General features: G+C 40.3%; 1 protein-coding gene across 2 annotated transcripts in view; it reads right to left on the reverse strand.

Annotated features, from left to right (window-relative positions):
* TAX1BP1 (Tax1 binding protein 1) overlaps positions 1-23,073 on the reverse strand; it is an 83,871-nt gene that overhangs the window by 60,382 nt on the left and 416 nt on the right. Inside the window, exons 2-4 of one of the 2 annotated variants that reach the window (XM_014521233.2) lie at positions 21,423-21,538; positions 20,566-20,749; positions 4,585-4,687 (exon numbers count right to left, since the gene is read on the reverse strand). In XM_014521233.2, coding sequence (XP_014376719.1) covers positions 4,585-4,687; positions 20,566-20,742 — 280 coding nt within the window. In that variant the 5' untranslated portion in view covers positions 20,743-20,749; positions 21,423-21,538. The remainder of the gene's footprint in view (positions 1-4,584; positions 4,688-20,565; positions 20,750-21,422; positions 21,539-23,073) is intronic. The other variant, XM_014521232.2, reaches the window with a different exon arrangement.

The following is a 23,073-nucleotide window of genomic DNA, read 5'->3' on the forward strand; positions in this document are numbered from 1 at the left end:
GGAGGGGAGAAGCTAACCATATTTACTTAATAGACAACATTAACAATGTACACTATTTAAATACATTCACCAGATCCTCCGTATTGCTTACTAATGAGTGGAAAAAAGGTGTTTTTACATTTAAAAAAATTCAGAAATTAACTGCAATTTGGGAACTAACACCTTACTGTCAATAATGACTCCTTGTACAGGTCTATTTCAGGTACATTTCTCCAAAAACACAGGTTGCTTGAAACCAGTTTCAACTGAAGCCACTGCAAAAAAGGTTCCAATACCAGAATATAGTCTGCAGAGTCTCTCCAGCACATTTTAAAGCTGGCTCAACAACAGCAATTTTAAAACCACTTAGAATATTTTGGAAAATGTTTCCAGCATTGAAAACATGCTTCTTCCACAACACCCAATTGCTAAATCAAAAATTTGGGCATGCTGCACAAGATTCTTTCCCTTAATTTGTCGAATTAAGCTTCTGTAATCTCTAATGATTTTACATTATCAGGTTTAAAATATTTTTCAGAATGCAACTGGGAAATTTCATGAATGTTAGAATAGCTAAATCTATTTTTATAAATGATGGACTTTGAACAAGGGAATTATCAGATGGGATTTTACTTAAAGCTTCATTGTATATTAGACGATTGGATCACTCTAAGGTCTGGTAATAGGGTAAGAAGGCTTTCTTTCACTTTTAGGTCACTATTGTTTTGAATTCAACACAACTCCACAGTCACTTCCATCCCATGACTATTTGGTAAACTCTGTAAAAGGAACTGGTGGACAGGAATTTATTTCACAAAATCCTAACATGACCAAATGTCTATGAAATCTATGAAACTGGCTAAAAAATTTAAAACAAAATTACACTGTTAGTAGTAATGGACAACCCAATGACTGAACAGATTGAGATCAAAACTGAACTGCGTGTGTCATCTCAAAGCAAGGCTAACAAAGTTCTTTAAAGGTACAAAAGATAAACTTTGCCCCTACTCTAGCCATTTGCAGCTGTATTAAAGTTCTGATTTATTTACTTTGCTCATTCCCTACATCACGTTTGTCCTGAGGGGCTCGCCGATTTCCAAAACCCACTCAAGAAGGTGGACACCAAGATCCAGCAGCTGCTGAAGAAGTGGCCAGCAACAAGATCCAGCACCTGCCGCCATGGGCCAAGAATGAGATCCTGCATGTCCTCTACTTGCAGAGAGGTGCCAAGGTGCCCAGCATGGGCACCCTCTGCAACATCAGCGATCACCTGCACCGTCCACTTCTTGACCTTCCTGGATGAGACTGTAAGCAGCATTGCCACCGGCACCCTGAAGGAGACTGCCCACAAGAGGATCATGAGGCAACCCACTGGACACGACCTGGCCACCTTCCTGAGCAGCTCAATGGAAGGACAGTTTGGCTGAGATAGCAGGGACTTTGCTTTGCTGTGGAGCCAAGCCCACCACGCACTGCCTCAGGAAGCACATCAGCTGCAACTGGATTTGGACCAAGAAGCACCAGGAGCTGGGAGTCTCACTGCTCCCAGCCCCTAGCACCAGCTGCGTCACTGTAACCCCCTACCTGAGGACCCTCCCAGAGAGGTTCCTAAAGGACGCTTTCTGAGTCAAGTATTCCAGCAACCTGAGGGCGAAATCTGACCAGGGTACGGTCTTCAACCTCACCTCAAAGTGGGATGCAAGGAACCACTTCATACCTAGTGGGAGCTTCAGGCAGTTTGCGGACTGGTGCTTCATGCACCACGCCTGCCTCAGTGGCCTGCTGCTCAATGGTGCCATCTGGTACAGAAACCATTAGAGGAGATGCCAACACTGTGGCTACAAGACAGAGATTCTTCCCTACATGTGCCATCCAGGACCAACTGGACAAGGCCATCCTGGCCTCAGCAGGGACTGTGTCTATCAACTGCACTGTTCCAGGTTGCAAGAGCTAGCTGCACCCAGACATCGTGGTAACCAGAGAGGACAGCAAGTGTCCTGTGATAGCAGATGTCACCTTTTTGCTCAAGAACTAGCAGCAAGCTTTCATCAAGCCTTAAAAACAGAAGCAAGAGAAGTACCATTCACTGGCAGACACCTTGAGAAGCTGGGGATATGACATGATGGTCTGGTTGAGGCACAGATCGTCAGGGCGCTCGGAGGATGGGACCCCAGCAACCAGTGTCCTGCGCACCTGCCGCATATCCCGCCATTACACCAAGTTAACATGGTGCCTCATGGTGTCCAACACCGTTCAATGGTCAAGGGACATCTACGTAGAACACATCATGCGACAGCCAGTATGTGGACCCCCACCAGACAACCAGCTGGAAATAACACAGAGGGATCCACCTGACCACACCCCCCTGCTCCACCAAATCGCCTCCAAGGACTTTTAAGCCTGAACTTTTTCCCACCCGCCCAATTGTATCCTGCATGTTATTTGTAACTGTATGTTTCCCGAACCATCTCCCTATTACGATGAGGTATTGTTGTTTGGGGTCTCCTGTATATTATCTGCCTTTTAAGTGTCATGCCCCCTCTTTCCTTTTCCCCCTTCCCACCTAGAGGCTTAGTTGGATGCATGTTTCATATGTAACTGAGTTGCATTTTCACCCTTACCCCCATCCTCTACTATGTAGCTCCCCTGCTTTGGTCTTTTTGTATTTCCTTGTGCTTTGAACTTTGCCATTTGAACTTAAACAATTTCTAATAAACTGAATTTTGTTTACACCAACAGGAAGATGTCAGGGCTAGTTGCCATCCTGGTATTGCAGTACCTCCAGACCTGGTGCCAGTTCCATGTGGAGGAAACACCAGACCATTTTTTAAGGGCCACACACATGTACACAAGGTTTACCCATCAGCAGGTTTACCCAATATAGGCCAGGTGGTTTATAGTTATGGTCAGTGCTGGCTGCAGTTAAATCAACTTCATAGTTCGTTTCCATTACCGAGCACAGGCTGCTTTTGGAAGCAGTACAATGAAAGACAATGTATTTAATGAGGTTTCCTTGTATGCAAATATAAAGTGAGGGGCTTCCCCCCCCATGCTGATAGAGGAAAAAACCTTGTCTTGTATTTAAGTAAACACAGTATTTGCAAACTCCCTGATTTCACCCCTATTAGACATAACTTGACTCTCAGTAAACTAAAACAAAGCTAATGATGTGCAAGAACAAGCGATATCTTCATCAACTGGTCAGATCCTCTGGAAGTGGCTAAACGCTGGTTGTACATTACAAAATCTGTCTAAACCAGGGGTTGGCAACCTCTTAGCAACAGCAAGCCAAATTAAGGCAACCCATCATCTTCCTTGTGATCGCCTATATAAAGCAACAGAGAAGATAATGCATCTGATCTGGATCTTTATGTTGGGTAAGCAAAATCTTCAAGAAATTATGCCTCCAAATATCAATCCATTTGGTTCATCTGGTGTTTTGTCATCTTTAGCTTCAATAATCTTCTTGAAGAAAAATAGTGAATATGCACTATAAACACTGAAATAATATAAGACTTGGAAATGTAGGCAATTTAAGATTAGCAATCACTTTTCTATTTTGATTTGCAATTTGATTTTGCAATTACAACCATGTGTATTTGTCTTTAAAGCAGCATATGATGACATTAATCAATTTATCGTTCTTTCTCCATGATGAGTATAGAATCAAATCTGACATTAACTCAAAAAAAAAGTAGATATATGCAGTCCTCTTTCAACAAGTAACCAAAGAATTCCTTATTTCCTATTCCTTACTGAAGTCTTGAGTTTTTGCCCAAGGAAAAATTATACCTAAAATCACAGCCAAAGAATAATATCAACAATATCTTATTACCCAAAATCATTTTTCACAAAAGAAGAAAAATGAATTTTGAAATTCAATTTTTAGAAATCAAACCTCTTTGAACTAGCTGGCAACTTACTGCAAACATCTCATTTTCTATGGCACTTTACTCACTTTTATTTTAAATGGAACTTTGGCATTTTGAAGATTTGTTTCCCCAACATAAAATATAACAAACAAGTATATTACAAAGAAGAGACTGAAGCAGAAGATGATGCTTCAGGGAGCATGCAAGAAAAAAGTTGAAAATTTGACAATAATTCCTTGTCAGGGTTTGAATCCATATCAATTTAAAAAGGATCATCAGAGCAATTTTTTAAAATACTGGCATAGAGCAAAAACAATTAAGCAAATAAATATCTGAATTCCTTTTCCTCTTATTGTATAAAGCTTTCAGACAATGTAGCTTCTCCCCGATCTGTTTTTTTTATAAATGCAGTGGGCCATTACATAAAATATTCCAAGTCACAAACCCATTATTATAATTTCTTTGAAGTTTGAAAGAGAAAAAAAGTTAGCCTGAAAAGAACAAGTTTTGCTCTATTATGTTTTTCTTCAACAATTAGCAAAACTTTACAAAACTAAGAAAGAACAAATGAGAGCTTAAATCGGCACATGGTCTCATCTAATAAAGTTATCTGTCACACCTAGAAAAAGAACACATCTGCCAGGACTTCAGTGTAATTGATCACTGGTGTTAAAATGTAAAAGTAATATCACATCTAGGTTGACCCTCTATTACCAAATATGTGCTTGCTCACCTTGAAAAGTCAGCACACAGTTAACAGTTGATCCTTGCACGTAATTTTCCGGCATTGGTGACCACAGAAACGTATAATAATCTCGTGCAGTACTCCAGCCAACCTAAAATAACAACAAAACAAGAAAACATAAGAAAAGTAATTTGTTGAATGCAGTTAAGACAGTATGACCTGACCTTTACAATAAACTATAAAACATACATATGTTAGCAACAACATGCAACAAAAATATATTTAACAATGTTTACAAATCAGGAATATTTTAAACAAGCATGCCAAAGATTCAGTATACATTTTACTATGCTGTTACCCAAGGCAATAAAAAGGTCTAATGCAATAAAGGGGTCTATATAAATTAAACAGCAGACACTTTCCACTATATATTAAAATGCAATTTGATAACATATATTTAGACTCTTCTACCCAGACATTAGTAAATGCAAAAACCGGAAAGATATTTCGAGTTTGTACTAAGATTTCCTTAAACCTTTTTAGATAGGAAACAACCTACACCAAGATTAACTGCATCTTTCCCACAATCGTCCTCTCTCCTTCCCAATCAAAATAAAAGAAATGAGCTTCACAGAGCAAGAAGCACTATATTTTCCACTGAAAAAGCAGAAATAGAGAAATAAGATTAAAGGTAGTCTCAAGTCCTTCTGCCAATCAGTGCAGAACAATACATTTCAGAAGAATAGTAGCTTTGAACATCTGTGTTTTCAAAGCAATATGGAGGTGAGGATTTTGGCGGGTAATATTTTTTACTGGACCCAATGTATAGCTGGTATAGACTAGGGACTTAAATATTGTTTAAAAAGTATTCATTTAACCTCCTCTAATTATATTGTTTAAACTGTTAACCAATAACACAGCAGCTCAGACAGCTGATGCTGGGAGCCACTTCCCAGGGCCTTTAATGGGGGGAAGCAGTGGTGACAACCCCCGCAAGGCAATGCAGCCCACATGAAGCTACAAGCAGCAGCAGCAGCAGGTGAGGGGCTCTCAGCCCGCTGCAGCCACTACTGTGCTGGGAGGGATCAACTGTGAACCAGCAGCTAATTTCTTAACTGACGAGTCATTAGGCTGCACACTGTTTCCTCCTTGGGCTATGGGTACTAGGTCCCCACTCTCATGGGCTATGGGTACTAGGTCCCCCCTCACCCATTCACCTCCCCCCCTCCTACCTGCCCTGCTGCCTCCTCCTTCCTGAGGCACTGCACCACTTCCCTCACCCACTGAACTGTGCCCCATGATAAATGTTAGCCAGTAATGGATTACCAAAATAAATATACTTACCCTTTCACATCACTAGTATAGGACAGACAAACTTTTGAATGTTGTACATTCTTTTTCAGGTATGAGGAGAATACATTGCATCCAAAAGCTTGTATTAACCTCTCCCCTAACCATAGTTAGTCCAATAAAAGATATCAGCCACAAAAATACCTCTCTCATATATATTTCCTGAATAAACATCACTTAACATCAATCTAGCACTATCATTTTTAAATTAAAATATGTTGGGTTCATTTACAACCTGTTTACTTTCTTATAGTTCATATGATTTGGGATTTTTTTTCTTTTTAAACGAGCTTCCATCTAGTGACTACAAAAAGAGTAGTAAGCAAAACTAACATTTTACTAAAACACTTAATCTTTCTATTAGCTATATGATAAAGACTATAACCCCCCCCCAAAAAAAAACCACTTTAGATGAAAATTCTAACCCACTTGAGGCACTGGCGTTTTGCCATTCATTTAAATAGAACCCCTAATTACACCCTCATTTGTTACTGCACTTTAAGAGAGAAAAATAATTATCACATCATAAAAACTATATGGAAAGTCAGGTCTTGAATGAATTAAAAAAAATATTAATCTAAAACTGGATAAATTCAAAGCCGTTATCACAAAGCAATGAGCATAATGAAAAAAATCAGAAGGAAAATGCACTCCATTTTATCATGTTGTGAACTTAAAAATTAAACTAAGGAATACAGATCAGTAAACATCAGCTATTGTGACAACTAACAGCTGACAAGATTAGCAAGAGATTTCTGGATATGTTATCATCTAGTTGTCCACTACAGGATGCTTTCAATATTTTTTATACTACTTAAGCATCTGCATTGGCCAATGTTAAAGACATAAGACTGAACCGGTTTGATCATAAATGGCATTTCCCATCTTCACTACAACACAAGGGTATATCTACACAAGACACTACAGCACCGTAGCGTCCGTTGGCAAAAACCATGACTCTGCTACGGTGCCATAGCAACACACTCCATCGTTATAGCACATTGCTACGGGGACATAGCTGCCAAGAATAACCATGCGAGACCAGCATGACGCAATACGGGCTGTAACTTCACCATCATTTAATACTTCCATAAGGAAGGAAGTACTAAATGACAGCCATGTGTAGACGTGCCCAAGGAAGAGGAACAATTATAAAGAAAAGTTAAGTGACGCAAAGTTGACATCTCCAAAACAAACTGGAAGAAAATCCAAGCTTCAAAATGGAACCAAATACTTAATCCTGGGCCTAATGCTAATCAAAACTGTAAAGACAGACTTGCAGGATACTTCCAGCCAGGAATCTTACATAGGCTTGTTTAAAACCTAATGCCCTAGAGTTAATACTCTACGTAACAAAACACGATGATATGCTTTAGGAGTAACAGGTTGACCATGATATTCCCAGTTCCCAAGAAGGCATCTATGTTTACCTTACTTCTTAGCAATGTATAAGACCTACATTCTGACCATTTATAAAATACACTTTTCCTTTTGTGGGATTTCAAATCCTATCTTCTTTTAATGCACTGTTTTGCTGAAGCTTCTTTTTGCTCTTACACACACTATTTCAACATTGTTTTGGTTTTTGAAGACAGAATAATGAACTGGATTAAAAAACAAAAAAATGAATATATCAAAAACTGGAGAAGAGTCATAATTTTAGAATTTAGAAATTAAACAGCCACTGAGCATATAGCACCTGCCATGACATAGGCATTTTCATAAAACGCAAAGCCACTTCTAACTTCTTAACCAGTTTCCAGTAAAAACTGTAAAGAACGGAAACTATCATCCTTGTTCTACTTCAACTCAGTTTACACCAGCATTCTATTTGAATCTATTTCCCTGCTTTAAATAGCCACTCTTACTTGAAATTATTTCTTAAAGTACCATACAACAAGGCAATAGTCAGTCTACCTAGTAGCTGATTGCTCCATTTCCTGGAACATCCTAACTTGAACATTTCCTGCACAACATCTGTGAAAAAGTAGTGGCTAAGAAAACTAATCGCCCAGTTGTCAAACTTTGAATATGTGCAACAGGTCCCAGAAACACACAGGAGATGCAAAGATAGCTACATGCATGATTTATGTTATTTTACCCAATGGAATAACAGTAGTTTTATCGTAATTGAGGACCCTCATTTCAGGAGTGCTGAAGGAAACAGAATCTACTCTCACCTGTCAATAGAAACTACTCCTTCACATATTCTACTATACTGGAAAAGATGTGGTATATGTTAAAAACTTAATGAAGGTTTTGAACAGAATTATACACAGAATTGAAGAACTATCCTTCAGAAGTCTATACGTCTGCTTCTTTAACAGAAGTTAAAAGTTAGTTAGCATCTGGCAGACTTCGCAAAGGAGGCAGAAGAAAAAAAATGCAAATACAATAGCACTGTACAATAAGTACTTACCACAAAATGGTCACAGCACCAAGAATGGCATACCCCATGACCAACAGAAGCCTACAATAATAAGTGAAGTTGACAACAACCATAATTGTACACCTTATGGCACCTACTGATGTTCCACTCCCTTCATGGAGGCCAGCACCACTGCTCTGGATATGGAGGGACTAAAATACATGCCCAACTATCTAACCATGACATTTATTTAATATCTAACATAAAAAATAAATTTAAAACTGTAAGAATTATATGCTAATTAGCTAGAATGTGCAGAGGTTCTAATCACTGCACAAAAAAGCTGGAAGGGCTTATACCCCCCACACTTGTTGCTATATTTGATTTTAATAGATAATTATTTCTGTCAATGACTGAACACGGTTTTCCCAATATTCATGAAAGGATCTTATTTAGGAACAATTCTCCAGCTACATCAGGAAACTTAATTTAATTCCTGTGTAAGAACTTAACTGGAACTCCTTTACTGGAAGTATTGTATGCAACGGGGGAAAAAAAAAGTGTTATACCATTACAGACCACCAGAAATTCCAGTTCCAGTTAAGAAGTTTACTTACACTCAATTTTTGTCATGATCTTCCATTTGGAAGATCCCCAGCTTTCCACCTAAAAAAACCCTTTTACTTCATGATTAAATCAAATGATACTGAAACCTTTACTTGTGCCTTGTCTCACTGACACTGAAACTCAAAGTTCTGCTGACAATGCCACATCAGTTGCACAAGAAAAACAATGAACAACACAGCTTGGTTAGCAAAATCGCCCGTGTACACTCCCAGTTTTACAGGCAATATCCATAAGGAATTTCAGGTGGCTCAACTGACTTTTTTCAAAGTTAAATCTGGCTCTTGGTGGCGATACTTTTCTTCCAGGTATATTCTACTCCTGATTTTCACAAGCCCACCTGCTGCCATTCTGGCACCCCATGGTGCAAACTCCATCAGGCTTACCTTTGGGGTGATAAGTATCACAACAGCATAAGGGGAAGGGACAGGTCTTAACTAGTGGCACAACCAGAAAGGTTGGCCACAAATGATCTAGTGTATGGAACTCCTGACTTCTAGACTATAGTCTACTGACACTTGCATTCTTAACAAGTATGCTCTTGTTGCAAAAAAGGCCAATAGCATACTAGGCAGTATACAGGATTGTCACTTGCAAATCAAGGGAAGTGATTCTTTTGCTTTCTTCAGCAGTTGTAAGGCTTCACCTGGAATACTACGTCCAGTTTGGGCATCATGCTCCAAGAATTGGGAATTTAAAAGGAGTGCAGCAGATGAAGAAAACAAAAATGATTATAGGTCTAGGAAACAAGACTTATCAGAAAAGGTGGAAGAGCAGGGATTATTTAGTCTAGAGAAGACTAAGAGGAGATTTGATAACAATCTTCAAATACCCAAGCACAGTTACAAAGAGGATGTTATCTGGCCCATGGTCTCCATGGACCTGGAAATCTGACAGCGGGATGACAGTGGCACCTCTCCTCCACTGCCAAATTGCTGGACCAGTGGGGAGACGCTGACCCCATACCCTAGATTGGCCACCCAATTCCAGCAAGCAGGGCTGGACTGGAGAAGCACCAGGCCCCAGAGCCCAATCTCAACATGCAGGGAGCTGCAAGAGAGTGGTGCAGGGCCTGTGGGGGCCAATCCCAGTGCACTGCATAAGAGAGGGTAGTGCTAGGCCCCTGGAGACCAGTCCCAGCACATGAGGGCAGAAGAGGGCAGTGCCAGGCCCCAGAATCCAGTCCTGGAGTAAGGGCAAGGACTGGGCAGTGCCAAGCTCCAGAACCCAGCCTTGGAGTATGGGACTCTATCTGGCCCGTGGACCAGCCCCACCCCACTCATCTGGCCCTAGCACCACTGCCACAGACTATTTATTATCCTTGAAGAAGGTAGGATGAGTAGTAACAGTTTTGAATTGCAGCAAGGTAAATTTAAATTTCTATTTGTGCAACTAAAGGGCAGTTTCCTAGCCATGTACCTGATGCTTTTGGCCTTAAGCTTACACTATCGACAAAGAATTATGTATGCATGAAGTGAGCATGCTCAATTGGGCTACACACATAGCTACATGCATACCTGGCTAGTAAGTGCATACCTGAACCTAGGTCCTGGAAAAGTGATGTGAGAGGAGGGAAGAGTAGGAAGGTGGGCAGGGGACAGTTCCCATGTTTTAGTACCCAAACCACTCAGCTATTGGGGATCACCCAGGAAGCCAAAGACCAGGGTTTAGCCTCTTCCCCCTTGTACAGAGGGGAGAATCTTCCTGGACTTCCCAGAGTAACAGTCTACCCGTGACATTGCAGGTTAAGCATTATCCAGTCCCCTCCAGTACTCCTTTTGAAGCAGAACTATTGATGCTGAGCCTTATATTTAATAGCTGCTGGATAAAGTGGATGGAGACCACTGTAGTGAGGAAGTTTCTACCCCACTGGGAACAAAGGTTAAGGCCAGTAGTCAAGGACTACTCTCTTCCAGAACTGCATGCATTTCACTGAGTCTCACACACTCTTCCTTGTTCTCTTCCTCCTGATCCGAAGTATCTTCCGCTTTAAAGCTAGCCAAAGGAATGCTGGAGAGAGACTGGAGGATTGCTGAATATTGCTAACTACCACACCACAGGTTATAAGCACTGTGCTGACAAGTCAGACAAATGCAGGGCCAAGCCCCCGCTGGCCAAGGAGGGCCTAAGACCTGGGTCTCTGACTTCCTGAACTAAGTCATTAGGGCACTTGCCATTGGGGCCAGAATATAAGAGAGGGCAGCTCTTCTCCTCCTGAGTCTGATGCCTCTGAGTGAGGTTTGACTAATTATGTTTCTCTGAGTTAGACATAGGCACTCACAGTATCCATGCAATTTCTTAGTCAGTGAGTAGCCTACATTTACACATCCACACTGAAGATGATGAATTGTTCGTTATCAGCATGCAAGTGACAAAAATGCCACTTATGCAGCTAGAACGCTGCCACTTAGATGCAAAAAGGGAACCAGAATTCCACTTTATATGGGTAATCATTTCCTTGTTTGCTTTATGTCTGTTATAGCTACTTCCTTTATCTTTTATATTCTAAATACCACACCCCCCCAAATAGATTAATTCTTTAAAAATAAGTCTGAGTTTATATTTTTATGTTGTAGATACTACCAGACCCAAATTCTAATATTATAAAAGCCTTAGTCTGTCTGTCTGCCTGACTGTCCATAATGCTTTATTAACACTCTGATTGTCTCGGCAGCCAGAGTACTCTGCACAGACAGACACACAGTGGAGCACTGCCATGACAGCCAGGGAGGACTGAGGGGCCAGAGCCGGGGGGGTGAGGCCAGCGGTGCTGGTCTCGCCAGCCCTGCTCCTTGGAGCCAGAGTGGCTCCCTCCCTCCTAACAGCAGCCGGCAGGGCACCGCCACCTGCTGCCACGTGCAAGTTACCCCCCAGCCCATCCAGGGGGGTGAAGTGGGGGGGAAGCTGGACCCCAACCCAAAGGTGGCTGGGGGCAATGCAGGCCTCTGTCCCCAACCCCACCCCCCCAACCCATCATGCTTGACAGGCAATTTGCTATTAATAAATGATACTGTTTTACTTAAGTGTGACCTCTTAACTTTCAGGTGAAAGTGCTTCCATAACCGTCTTCTGTATGCCTTGAGGCAACTCAAAAAAAAAAATTCAGCTGAGCAGCTAACATGTTAAATATTTTCATCTAGTAAAACAAAGATTAAATAAAATATTTTTCTATCTTTAAGGTTCTTTGCCTTTTGTAAATCTTTGTTTATAGTTGATTCACTAAATCTCATGAAAGCACTCAAATCGAGAAATAACTTAAAAAGAGCTGACTTGCACTCCCCCCCGCTTAACCCGAGAAGTGCTGTTTTGAAGGGTAACAATTTTGCAGCTGCCATGCTAAACAAATACAATGTCCTTAAGAGGCCTCAACTTACAGTGCAAAAGGTCCCCTCCCCCTCCACCAATATATACAGTGTAAACACTGGTTTAACTGAACCAGTGTTAGTAGGAGGGAAACTATTTTATAATCCTCTACATGACCCATTTCTGCAGTTAACTAGAGTTGTTGAAATGATTTAAAGGCTTAAGAACAAGAATTATAGGTAATTTTCTTTAAAGGGGATAACTGTATTGTAAATGCAATCTAACAAAGCTCTTTAGCACATGAACAGTCCAACAAAAGCAGAAAAACTGTTAGACAGCTGGCAAGGCTTCAGACATCATACCAGAAGTATCACTAATAAAAATAATAAAAACAGAAGCTTTTTAAACATTTTACATAACAGAATAATATCCCTTCTTTGACAAAAATTAGAAAATATAAACATTTAAGAAAAAAGGCAACTGGATTGGTTATCCTGCAAAGAGTTTTCTGAACAGTGATATGACAAAATAAAATCATGACATGACCTTGAGTTAAAGCAATAGTCCTTTGTACACAATATACAGATCTTTGAGACAAAAATAGACAGGCTGACTTTTGGATTTTCTCTTGGCACACACCGAGTATCTGTACAGGGCCCATATCATAAATTAAATGAATTGTACTGCTATAGGTATTCAACTCTCACAGTCATTAATAATTCTAAAAGATACCCGATTTTATATATGGTTTTGATCTGTATGCAGTCAAGAAACGTAAATCTTTATTTTACGATTTTGTGATAAAAGATCACATATGCAATTTCTCTTGACTGGCCTTGTTAGTGACTGCAAATTCTAAATGTTTAAATGCATAACCATAACCCGCATTCAGCTCTTATAAACTACAGCGGATGTAAACCATCCCACTCATCTCGGTGTGATATTCTAGCTGAGTAAGTATACCTAAAGTAGATGAATACCAGGTGCAACAATAGCTCTGAAAGGTATATACTGCTCTTCTCAGTGGATGTTCTCAGGACTCCCCTCTCTCAAAACCAGTGTTTGTGATATGCATCAAGCACCTATTCTCAACTCTTTACCCCAATCTCCGTATCAAGCGTTTGGTGCATGCTCCCAGCATTTCTCCTTTTAGCTCCCCACAGAGCATCCTTTTAGCTCCCCACAGAGAGAGGCAGGGCTTTGTCAAACATTAGCTCATTCGGAGAGCAGAGAGAAGCTTGGACACCCACAAAAGGCCAGAAGCCATATCTCAGACATGACAGGCACAGGAAGCCCACATACAGCATAGAGTTACCCTCATACCTTGGCCCCAATTCACAAAAGGATGTCTCCAATCGTCTCCCTGCTTCCCTACAACAGTAAGCCCCTACCACATGCTAGCTTAGAACCAGAAAAGGGGCAAAAATCACCTTGATTTTACTACGCTCCAAGGCAAGGGACAGAAATTACACATTAACCAATAAAGGTGATAAAAAACCAGTTCAAATCTGTAACACAACAGAAACTTAGTGTACATAAACCACTTTCAAAATGCCTGAAACTGGGTTAAGATAAATGGATGGAAGTAGTATGAGATTTAACTGCATTAAATTGGTTTATTGAACTTCTGTCCCAGATCTCCTCCAGATTCAAGTTAGCTTACAGTCCCACAACATCCCAGGATGCTTTGTATCTCCCCTGCAATCTCCCCCTCACATGGTGGGTGGGCTAGCCTTGGCCCAAGCTGTCTGTTCCAGCTAAGCAGGGAGGTGTGCTTTGGTGCCCCCTAGCTTCTGGACTGAGCCACTGCAGGCACGTGGCTGCATTTCCAAAGTCAAGAGTGAATGTCTGCTCACTTGCTTACTGGTTCAACCTATGTAGCTTAGATGATCCTGTGAAAATGGAATTAATTCAGCCTTGGGATTTTTGACAGCTATACTTACTCCAACTCACCTAAAGGAGCAGGGAGAATGACACAGGCCGACATGGACATACAAAGAGCAGCTCCCAGAAGAGGGGCAGGGAAAGGAGAGGGTCCCTCCCTCATCCTACTTTAACTGGCAGGGTGAGGGAAGGGGAAAAGGGACTCTGAAACACAAAAAAGGAATAGAACCCTGAACAGGAAGCAGGGGAGGCCAGCCTTCCTCAAGGGAGTCTCCCAACTAAACCCAAGCACACATATGTAGACACACATGGAAGAAAAAATAAAGCTGACTTGCAAACCCATCCTAATACCTTCACCAATAGCATAAACCGGGGGAGAAGGAGATGCAAAAAATAGCCACTGCTGCAGCAGGCAACTGGCTGTGCCAATATCACTGGCAGCACAACTGGCACTACTCCATAATACCACTTCCCCCATTCATCCTGCCACTCACCCCATCACCTCTCTCTCTTTAATCCTTACTTTCTTCTTCCCTGACCTGAACCAACCCACCCTCTTCCTTCCCACTCATCCCATTTCCCACCATAATCTTCTCACCAGTCCCAAATCCCTGCCCCAGTGCTATTTCCCACTACTCTCTCAGTTCCTCCTCCCCTTCTTTCAAGAATTAGCATGCAATTTATTTCACTTTGAGAGCAGTCAGATCACTTCCTGAATATTTTGCTTTGTTTCAGATGATCTTTTGTTTTGTATTGTGGCCACACACAGACTTTGACAGAGGCAGTCTGTGTCAGGATGACTTCATTGTTCTTGTAATCCTCTCTCCCCAGGTTACACAGACAGTAGCTGGGCAAAGAGATATTCAATAAGTACTTCACATCCCAGAGTTGATGATGAAAGCAACAAGTTTGAAATGTTGTCTATCTAACTTCATTACATGTTCAGTATTATAGTTTAAATGTGCATCTAATGCTTATAACTGCCTAGTGTGTCTAATTCTTCCCCGAATACCATTTTAAATTTTGCTCCCCTAAAAGGTTATTGGGTACCAGGCATTTGGGGAGCAGAGTTGTAGGGTAAACGTTGAACAACTGAGATAATTTTGGGCACAAAAGCTGTAACTGGATTGTCAAGTGTTCAGAGAAAGATGTGGCTGGTGGCTTCTGCCAAAAGAAAACCTTGCATTTCTGGGAGAGGAGGGAAGGAATGGGATACGACAGGAGGGATCCAAACTCAGAAACCCATTACTTGGAACACTAACTGTACAAGGAGCATACTGAATTTAGGGAGAGAAACCTAAAGAGAATGTAAAAAAAATAATAAATAAAGGCAGACCTTAAAATGAAGACAACCTAAAGGTAATTAAGAAAATGTTCGCTGTGCAAAGTAAATATTTTATAAATGACGTAAAGCAGGAAAGCACAAGTGAATGCATTTAAAACACAGCAAGATGCAATATATGTTAATTTTATTTGGATGCAAAAAAGATGTACCATAAAGTACTAGGCATCAATTCCTTGTTATCTCTATAGCCTCCTATATTCATGTTAGGGGCTTGGAGGAAAGAAAAGATTTCTGTAGATCTTTGTAAATACAGAGAGGAGAGACTTGTTAACCCCACAAGTATCTCAGCTGCAATAGCAATGACATCCTCTCAGGTTCCAGGGAAGCTTATACAACAGTGCATGTTGGCTTACACAGAACTGTCCTCTAAGAGAGCAATTAATTCTCTGCACAAAGTCCTTCTACCTTCAATAACAGCAAGCGTACTTCTCCTTATCCACATTATCGCAACCCAACAAAAGGTCATAAGTCATTCTTTTTAATGATTCCCTTGTTAAAATGCTTGATATTCGTAACTTCACTAGGCACACGTCATATTCTTCAAACTCTTATCACTCACCAACCTAAAGTCCATAACAGGAAACCGTGTAATCAATTTACCAAACAATCCTAAAGCAATCTTTAATAGTATACTTTGACCACAGTACAGTTTCATCTTGAATCAACTGAGGTCAATAAGATGACAGAGTTTCTTGACTAGAGATACTGCTTCATTCTAAGCAATTACCATATTTTAACACACACACACACACACACACACACACACACACACACACACACACACACACACACAGAGTGTCAGCTGGCTTCATTATGTAAATTATACTAGAATAGTAGACTTATCTGCTATTTCTATTCATGTAGGATGAAAACATTCACATAAAAATATTATTTTCTTCTGTAACTATTATCAAAATAAACTATATGCAAATATTTGGACTATGATGTATGAACTAATCCATAAAACAGAATAAGATCATTAACTACTCAGGTGTTAGTTCTATCCTAATAAGCCTTTTTAAGGCTAGTTAAACGTTTGATTTAGAGCTGTGGTCGAGATATTTTAGGCATCCTGTTTAACGTGGCCTGTACCAGTATCGTGTGGCCACAGAATGTTTAAAAGGGAAATATGCAATGCTGGGGGAGGGGGGGCGGAGGCTGGGACTTTTTTGTAAACAAAACAGTGTTTTGACAGAAACACTATAACATATACTAATAGCTTCCTAAATACAAGATGCAAACAGTTGAAGTTAGCATTTAAATGACTTCAGATATGAAATATGTTACTTGTTAGAAGTTTTTTAAAACATCATTATTTATATTCAAAATGCACAAATTTTCCAAAATTAAAATTCACTAAATTAACAATATATGCCCGCTATCCACTACTTTCCCATTTTGTTGCTTTGTGTATACTAGTCCCTTGTTATAATTTTAAAATAATATACATCAAGTGTTATCTCAAGTGTATTCAAATGGTAGTTACTGCAACATTTACTATACTTAAAAAAAATAAATAAATTGCAATTTATAAAAATATCATCCCTTTGAGGGTTCCCACTGGAACGTCCATTCTTCAAACTTATATGCATTTTACTTCAAGTACTGGATTTACTCTGTTGCACTCAACTGAATAAACTCAGATACTTTTTCCAATTTCTGTCCAAGCTTAAATTACTTAAAAGCATCTATGTAAGGAGACAGTCCTCTCCCCCCCCCCTTTTTTTTTAAAAAAAAAAAACACACACACACACACACACACACACACACACACACTTCTGCACAGTCCACTGGCTACAACACTAAACTGTTACTCCCATATATCCAGTGGGTATATGGGGAATCCACTGTACCTATCTGTAGAAAAAGTAAAGTAATTTGACTGACCTTAAAGCTTAAATTATTAACTAATCTGGAGATATAATGTCAAGATTTAATGGCTTATTTATACCTAGCATTGAGTACCTCTCACAGAAAATATCTAGAAAACTCTATATTAGAAAATTGACTCATTTGGTTGATTCACTGAAGTCAGAACTGTTGATGAGAATGAGCACATCAGTTTAAAAAAACTGAAATATCTAGTTGAAGACAGAGAGAGATTATGAGCTCAAGAACAGTCAACAGCACAGTGGTTGGGATAGGCACCCAAGCTATGAGACAGAGATTCAAGCCCTGACTTGAATCACACAAAGCAGACATTTCATTCTCAGTCTCCCTCCTTCCAGTCAGTTTCCTATTACAGTAATCCAGCATGAAATCTGAAGCTTTTAAAAGGACAAGCAAACTTCTCATTTGAATATATTCCTAATGTGAAGGAACAGCCACTTCTCCTCCATTCCTAAAAGAAAGCCAACTATATTAAAAGGAATAAAGATTAGCAGAGGTTACACCACTTTGTTAAAATGTCAGCTTAATGCCGGTTCTACACAACAAAAATTCTCACAGTACCTCTAACCACTGATATAATCATGATATTTTCATTACTACAGACATACCAGTATAAGCCTTAGCGTGAATGCAGTTATACTCTTATAAAAGGTATGGTAAAGATTACACTAGTATGACTTTACACCTCCTAAATAAACTACACTGATACGAGCACGTTCATAGCAATGTAACTACATTCATACTTGGGATGGTGGGGGTGGAGAGGAAGTCATTTTGGACAGGACAGCTAAGTAAAAGGTTTCTAGTGTAGAAAAATCCATATATATTTGTATGTATGACATACATGTATATGAGAGAAAGAGAGCCTGCCCACGTATAAGCACACAAGGAATACTTTACAACTATTTCCCCTTCTCACTCCCCCAACACACAGATACAAAGACACTGTCAACCAGAGCAGAAAATAGGACACCCAAAAGACAGTCATCTAAGGGAACTGGCAGATGTTACCTCTGTGGCACTATTAATGTGTTTATGGGGCCATAAATAGTAACATTTAAGCAATTAATGGTGTGATAAAATGAGAAAGAAGCCACATAGAACACCTATAATGTAGAACATCTTCATGGCTGGTTGGCCTTTTGCCCTGTACTGAAGGTGAAGCACCCCATGCTGCCAAATACCATCCCAACACACTGTACTGTCAATTAGCTGTCAACATCAGGAGGAGTGCAACTCTGGCCCAGTTGAAGACCCAGGCTGTCCTATCCCCATTCCAACAATCAGTCAATGAGCTACTCCCCAACACAGCAAGTTCAAAGCCATGCACTTGCACGGAAGTGCCACCCGGGAGAAGCTCATCCGTTTTGAACTTGCCATGTAGGAGGACCTGATCAGCTTCCCATATGGCCCTTGCAGAGCCATGCAACACCAGCTTTGAACTTACCAGTGCAAGTAATGCCTAGAATTATGATCCTGGGCTCCACCTGCACTGACAAATAGAAAGGGTACAACTGGGATCTGATCCCTGATCCCAATCCCATGCATCCTGCCACGAATGTTTGGTCAGGCAAGAGACGTGACTGCTGGGATAAGGAATGAAATGACATGTCATTAAATGAGCATCTGCCAGAGGTCTGAGAGAGACAGAAGGAACACTTCAGAGGAATCAACTATAAGGAAACTAACTCCAAGCTCTTAAGCTCCATATTTCCTTCTACTGCTACCTTTGATCTAGATCTATTGGCAAGAAGTAAAGATACAAAAGCCAATGTTCTCCTATGTCCTCATTGTCATCAATTATGCAGGTGCACAAAATAATTCTTCTAAAATAGATAGTAATATAAAAAGCGTATTCATAATTTAAGCTATGTTTAAAAAACAAAAGGAGACAATATATTTTTGAAGGGAAATATGAAATAAGCCACCCGTCCTACTTTTCTAATAATATATGCAAAAATGCTAAAAGAACTCTAAAAATGCAAATAACCATTTGCATTTTCTGTGCAAACATAATTCAGCCCATTGCGCATACTTATTGACATTTTAGTTACATGATTACATATTTTTCCACGGCATCCAAACTTCATCCAACACAAAGAACAGATAAACTATGGAAATGAATCACGGTTGAGTTGCAAAGGTGGCTATTGTCTGTAGAACCTCTGCCTCCTTTGATGCAGAAGATGAAAGTTACATAACGAAAGAGGCAAGAGTTTACATAAAAGAAAACGTGGCTTCGCAATTCAGGTAAGCGACTGCTACCCTAAAAAACTGGATTTTCTCTCTACCCTTGATAAAGATGTCCAACATGATAAAAAGGCAAATTACTGAACCAACGTCCTCCACAACCCATCCCTAATTATGTTCCTCATTTTCTGGATATCCAATTGGGGTCTGATTTGTAGAACTGCTGTGCACTCACAGCTGCAGCTGAAGACAATGGGAACTATGCTTTGAACATATGAAGTGCTATTTATGCTAAGCAAGCTGGAAAACTGTCAACTTGAGCACCCAGAATTAACACACAGTTTTTACTTGAATCTCTCTCTGCTTCAGTTCTCCAGGGATAATCAGCATCCTCACCTCTGGGAGAGGTTATGAAAATAAAACCACTCATGTTTATGAAGCACTTAGATAACACAAGAGATAAGCAACATAGCAAATTAATAATTCTGGATTCTGGGCAAGGTTTGAATGGCATGCAGTAAATAAAAGCACGTTACACATGATCAACAAGAATTAAACAAAATATTGAACATCTGCCTGCTACGTAATCCCCATACATCCTGTGCACAGAACAAGGCAGAAGTCTTGTAGAAAGACCTGTATGTGATCAATTAGCAACTGTATCAAAATACACCTTGGAGCTGTTAAGCAGGATTTTCCTAAATTTTAGTGCTGGACTTTACAACATTAGTAAGAACTTCCTGGTGTAGTTTGATGCTTGTGCATAATTCCCTATGGGTTGTTTTTAATAACACAAACTAGGAATTTAAAAATCACATGACTTTGTACTGGCACCCACATGAGTCAGCAAGGTTGGAAACCCTGAATCAGCAGGTTAGTTCCACTGCATAAACATCCACCTATTGAGCTAATGAAATAAGTCACAGCGGAAATCGGTTACAATACACAATTTGGACCAGGACCAGTGAACAGCTACTTTAAAAACTGCCAGAAAACCTCATGCATGTAATCAAAAATATACAACACAACATATTGGAGGGGGGCAGAGGGGGGAGAAAGAGTACCAATTGCTTACCTTGAAAATACCAACCCAATCTTTCTGGTGAGGATGGATATATTGTGTCAGAGTATAATGGCATTCAAGGTGTGCATTAGGAAGATAACTCTTCGCCACATTTTGAAAGATCACATGTGCAAAGTTGGAAGTCTGCAAAGCATTACTTGAAGATGGAACTTCTTGAAAGGATGACATGACTGATCTGTAACATAAAGTTATTATTTGAGAAACAATTTACTAGAAGAATACTTTTCCTAAAAGAAGTTAAACATTAGCTTAGTGGAAAGAGGCATAACTTAATTTCTTAAGGTAAGCACTAAAAATGAATTCCTTCAGTCACAGAACATCATCTACAGATAGCGCACAGACTGCTTCAAAGCACTCTCTTTGGCTTAGCCTACACCCAGAGTGACCACTTCCGGAAATGAAAATATAGTTTAATCTTGTATACCAGAAGAAATGCAAATGAAAGAGAGAGACCCATACAGAAAGAGCCACTCGGACAAGCGTTCCAGACAGGCGCCTCTGAATCCAGAAAAGAATGGAATGCCATCCTTAGCATCTATTTCTGAATGCCAAGCAAAAGTGCCACCTACACGCAGGTTGGCACTCTGGTTCTGCATGTGCAGCCCTACATGTACGAATAGCCACTTATGACAAAAATAGAATGCCAGCCTGCATGTGACATTTTTGGAACTTAAACACCATCAGGCAACAAAATATGGTCATTTGGGCAGCAAGAAAGGAAAAGACTGCCACCCTATGTGGAAAAACAAAGAAAATAAGAGGGCTCAAACACACACTTGACATTAAATTATGCTAGATATGTAAGAAAAGGCGGCAAAATAGATGAGGGATTCCCATAATCTTCTCACCCTAAAACTCCTTCTGGTTGTTGCTCTTCTATATCTGGAAAGGAGACTAGTAGGGCTGATGTCCTCGCTATGTTATGGCAGAGAAAGCAGACGGGAAGGTGTAGTCCTTGATGTAGCTGAAACAGTACAATTATGGGTTTTTTACCCTGGTAAAAGTACTAGTTTCATTTAAGAGATTATTAACATCAAACAGTGCTTACTAACATGCATCTAAATGGGGTGTATCAAACAGCTCTCTACTTATCTCAACTACACAAGAGATTCTGGAGTCTCCCTATGCCTGAAGGGTGATTGCACCGGAAAGTTTGCAAAGAACTTGTTACACAAATTGCCAAATGTTACAAATGCTACAAATATCTTCCCAACTACTTAACTGGTCTAATAAAAGATATCACATCTACCCAAAGAACCTGGCCTGCCTATCTCCAGATAACATCCTTGTTAACAGTGCTATATGGAGATGAGAGATAACAGACCTGAGTATCTACCCATCACCCCTCTAGTCTCTGCAAGTTTGTGTACACAAAGTCAAGCCCTTACCTCTCTCTAAATGTGCAAAGTTTCAAGAAGTTAAATGAATAGAGATCAGCAACAAGAATGCACATTTTGTAGAAAACTATGATTAAATCAAGGCTTCGATTTTAAAAAATTCAAACATTACTCATCCATAGTTTCAAAATCAACAGCCCCACAATCAATGGAAATACCATCCAAGAGGACCCAGTCTAGTCCCCACTAAAGTACAAAGACTTAGAATCACCTCCTAGAATATTCCTGCCGGCTTGCTGGAATTCATTCTTAAAAGCAGGCAAAAAAGATAGCTTGTTTTTCCCCAAACAACATGCACAACTGGATTAACAGACATTGTTTTGTCAAGCCATGCAAGGATTTCTAGCCCTCAGCTCCCAAGTATCTTAAGCCTTTTACCATCTAATTTAGTATTAACACAAGCAAGTGCTAAAAAACAAGGGCAAGTTCTTTTGGTAGATTAGACGTGAAACAAGCAGCAGTTTTCTGCTTTCATCTACACAAGCATTAAATAAAACCTGGAACTGACAGGGCTAAAACAAACAACCAGCTTGATTCCAATGTGAGCGTTGCATCTTAGAGGGAACGACAGGCCCTAGAGGGACAAGCCCACAGTTGGACATCAAGTACCTCTGAAGTACCTGAATTAACACTTTGCCTTAGAAAAAAGAATAAATTATCATATAAGCTGCACCTGTCAGCACCCGTTTTGATAGCAGTGATACCCTGAACCAATCTGCTGATTAAGCATTAAGGACTGCCTGTTTATAGCCTTACAGTAATCCCCCCGGCCTAGGGTACAACCAAAACTTCACTGGACACAAATGAATAGGGACCTGCACAAACAGCCAACTGAGCAGAAAGGAAGACACTGGGGCAGTGCTAAAGACACTGGGAAGGAAGGGACAGCTTAGGTTGAGCCCCCCCACCCCAGCACCCAGAGTTTGGCAGGAACTTGGGTCCCTCCCACCAGCTTCAGCAGCGCCCAGCTGTGCAGGCCGCCGTCCCCGGTACTCAGCAGCAGGCAGCTAGAGATAAGCCAGACCTGCTGCAAGGTCTGACAGGGAAACTCTGAAACAACAAACCGGCTCCCACCGGGTTTCGTATGACAGCGACACAGAGC

This window comes from Alligator sinensis, unplaced genomic scaffold (assembly GCF_000455745.1).
Source record: "Alligator sinensis unplaced genomic scaffold, ASM45574v1 scaffold29_2, whole genome shotgun sequence".
In the NCBI taxonomy this organism is placed as follows: Eukaryota; Metazoa; Chordata; order Crocodylia; family Alligatoridae; genus Alligator; species Alligator sinensis.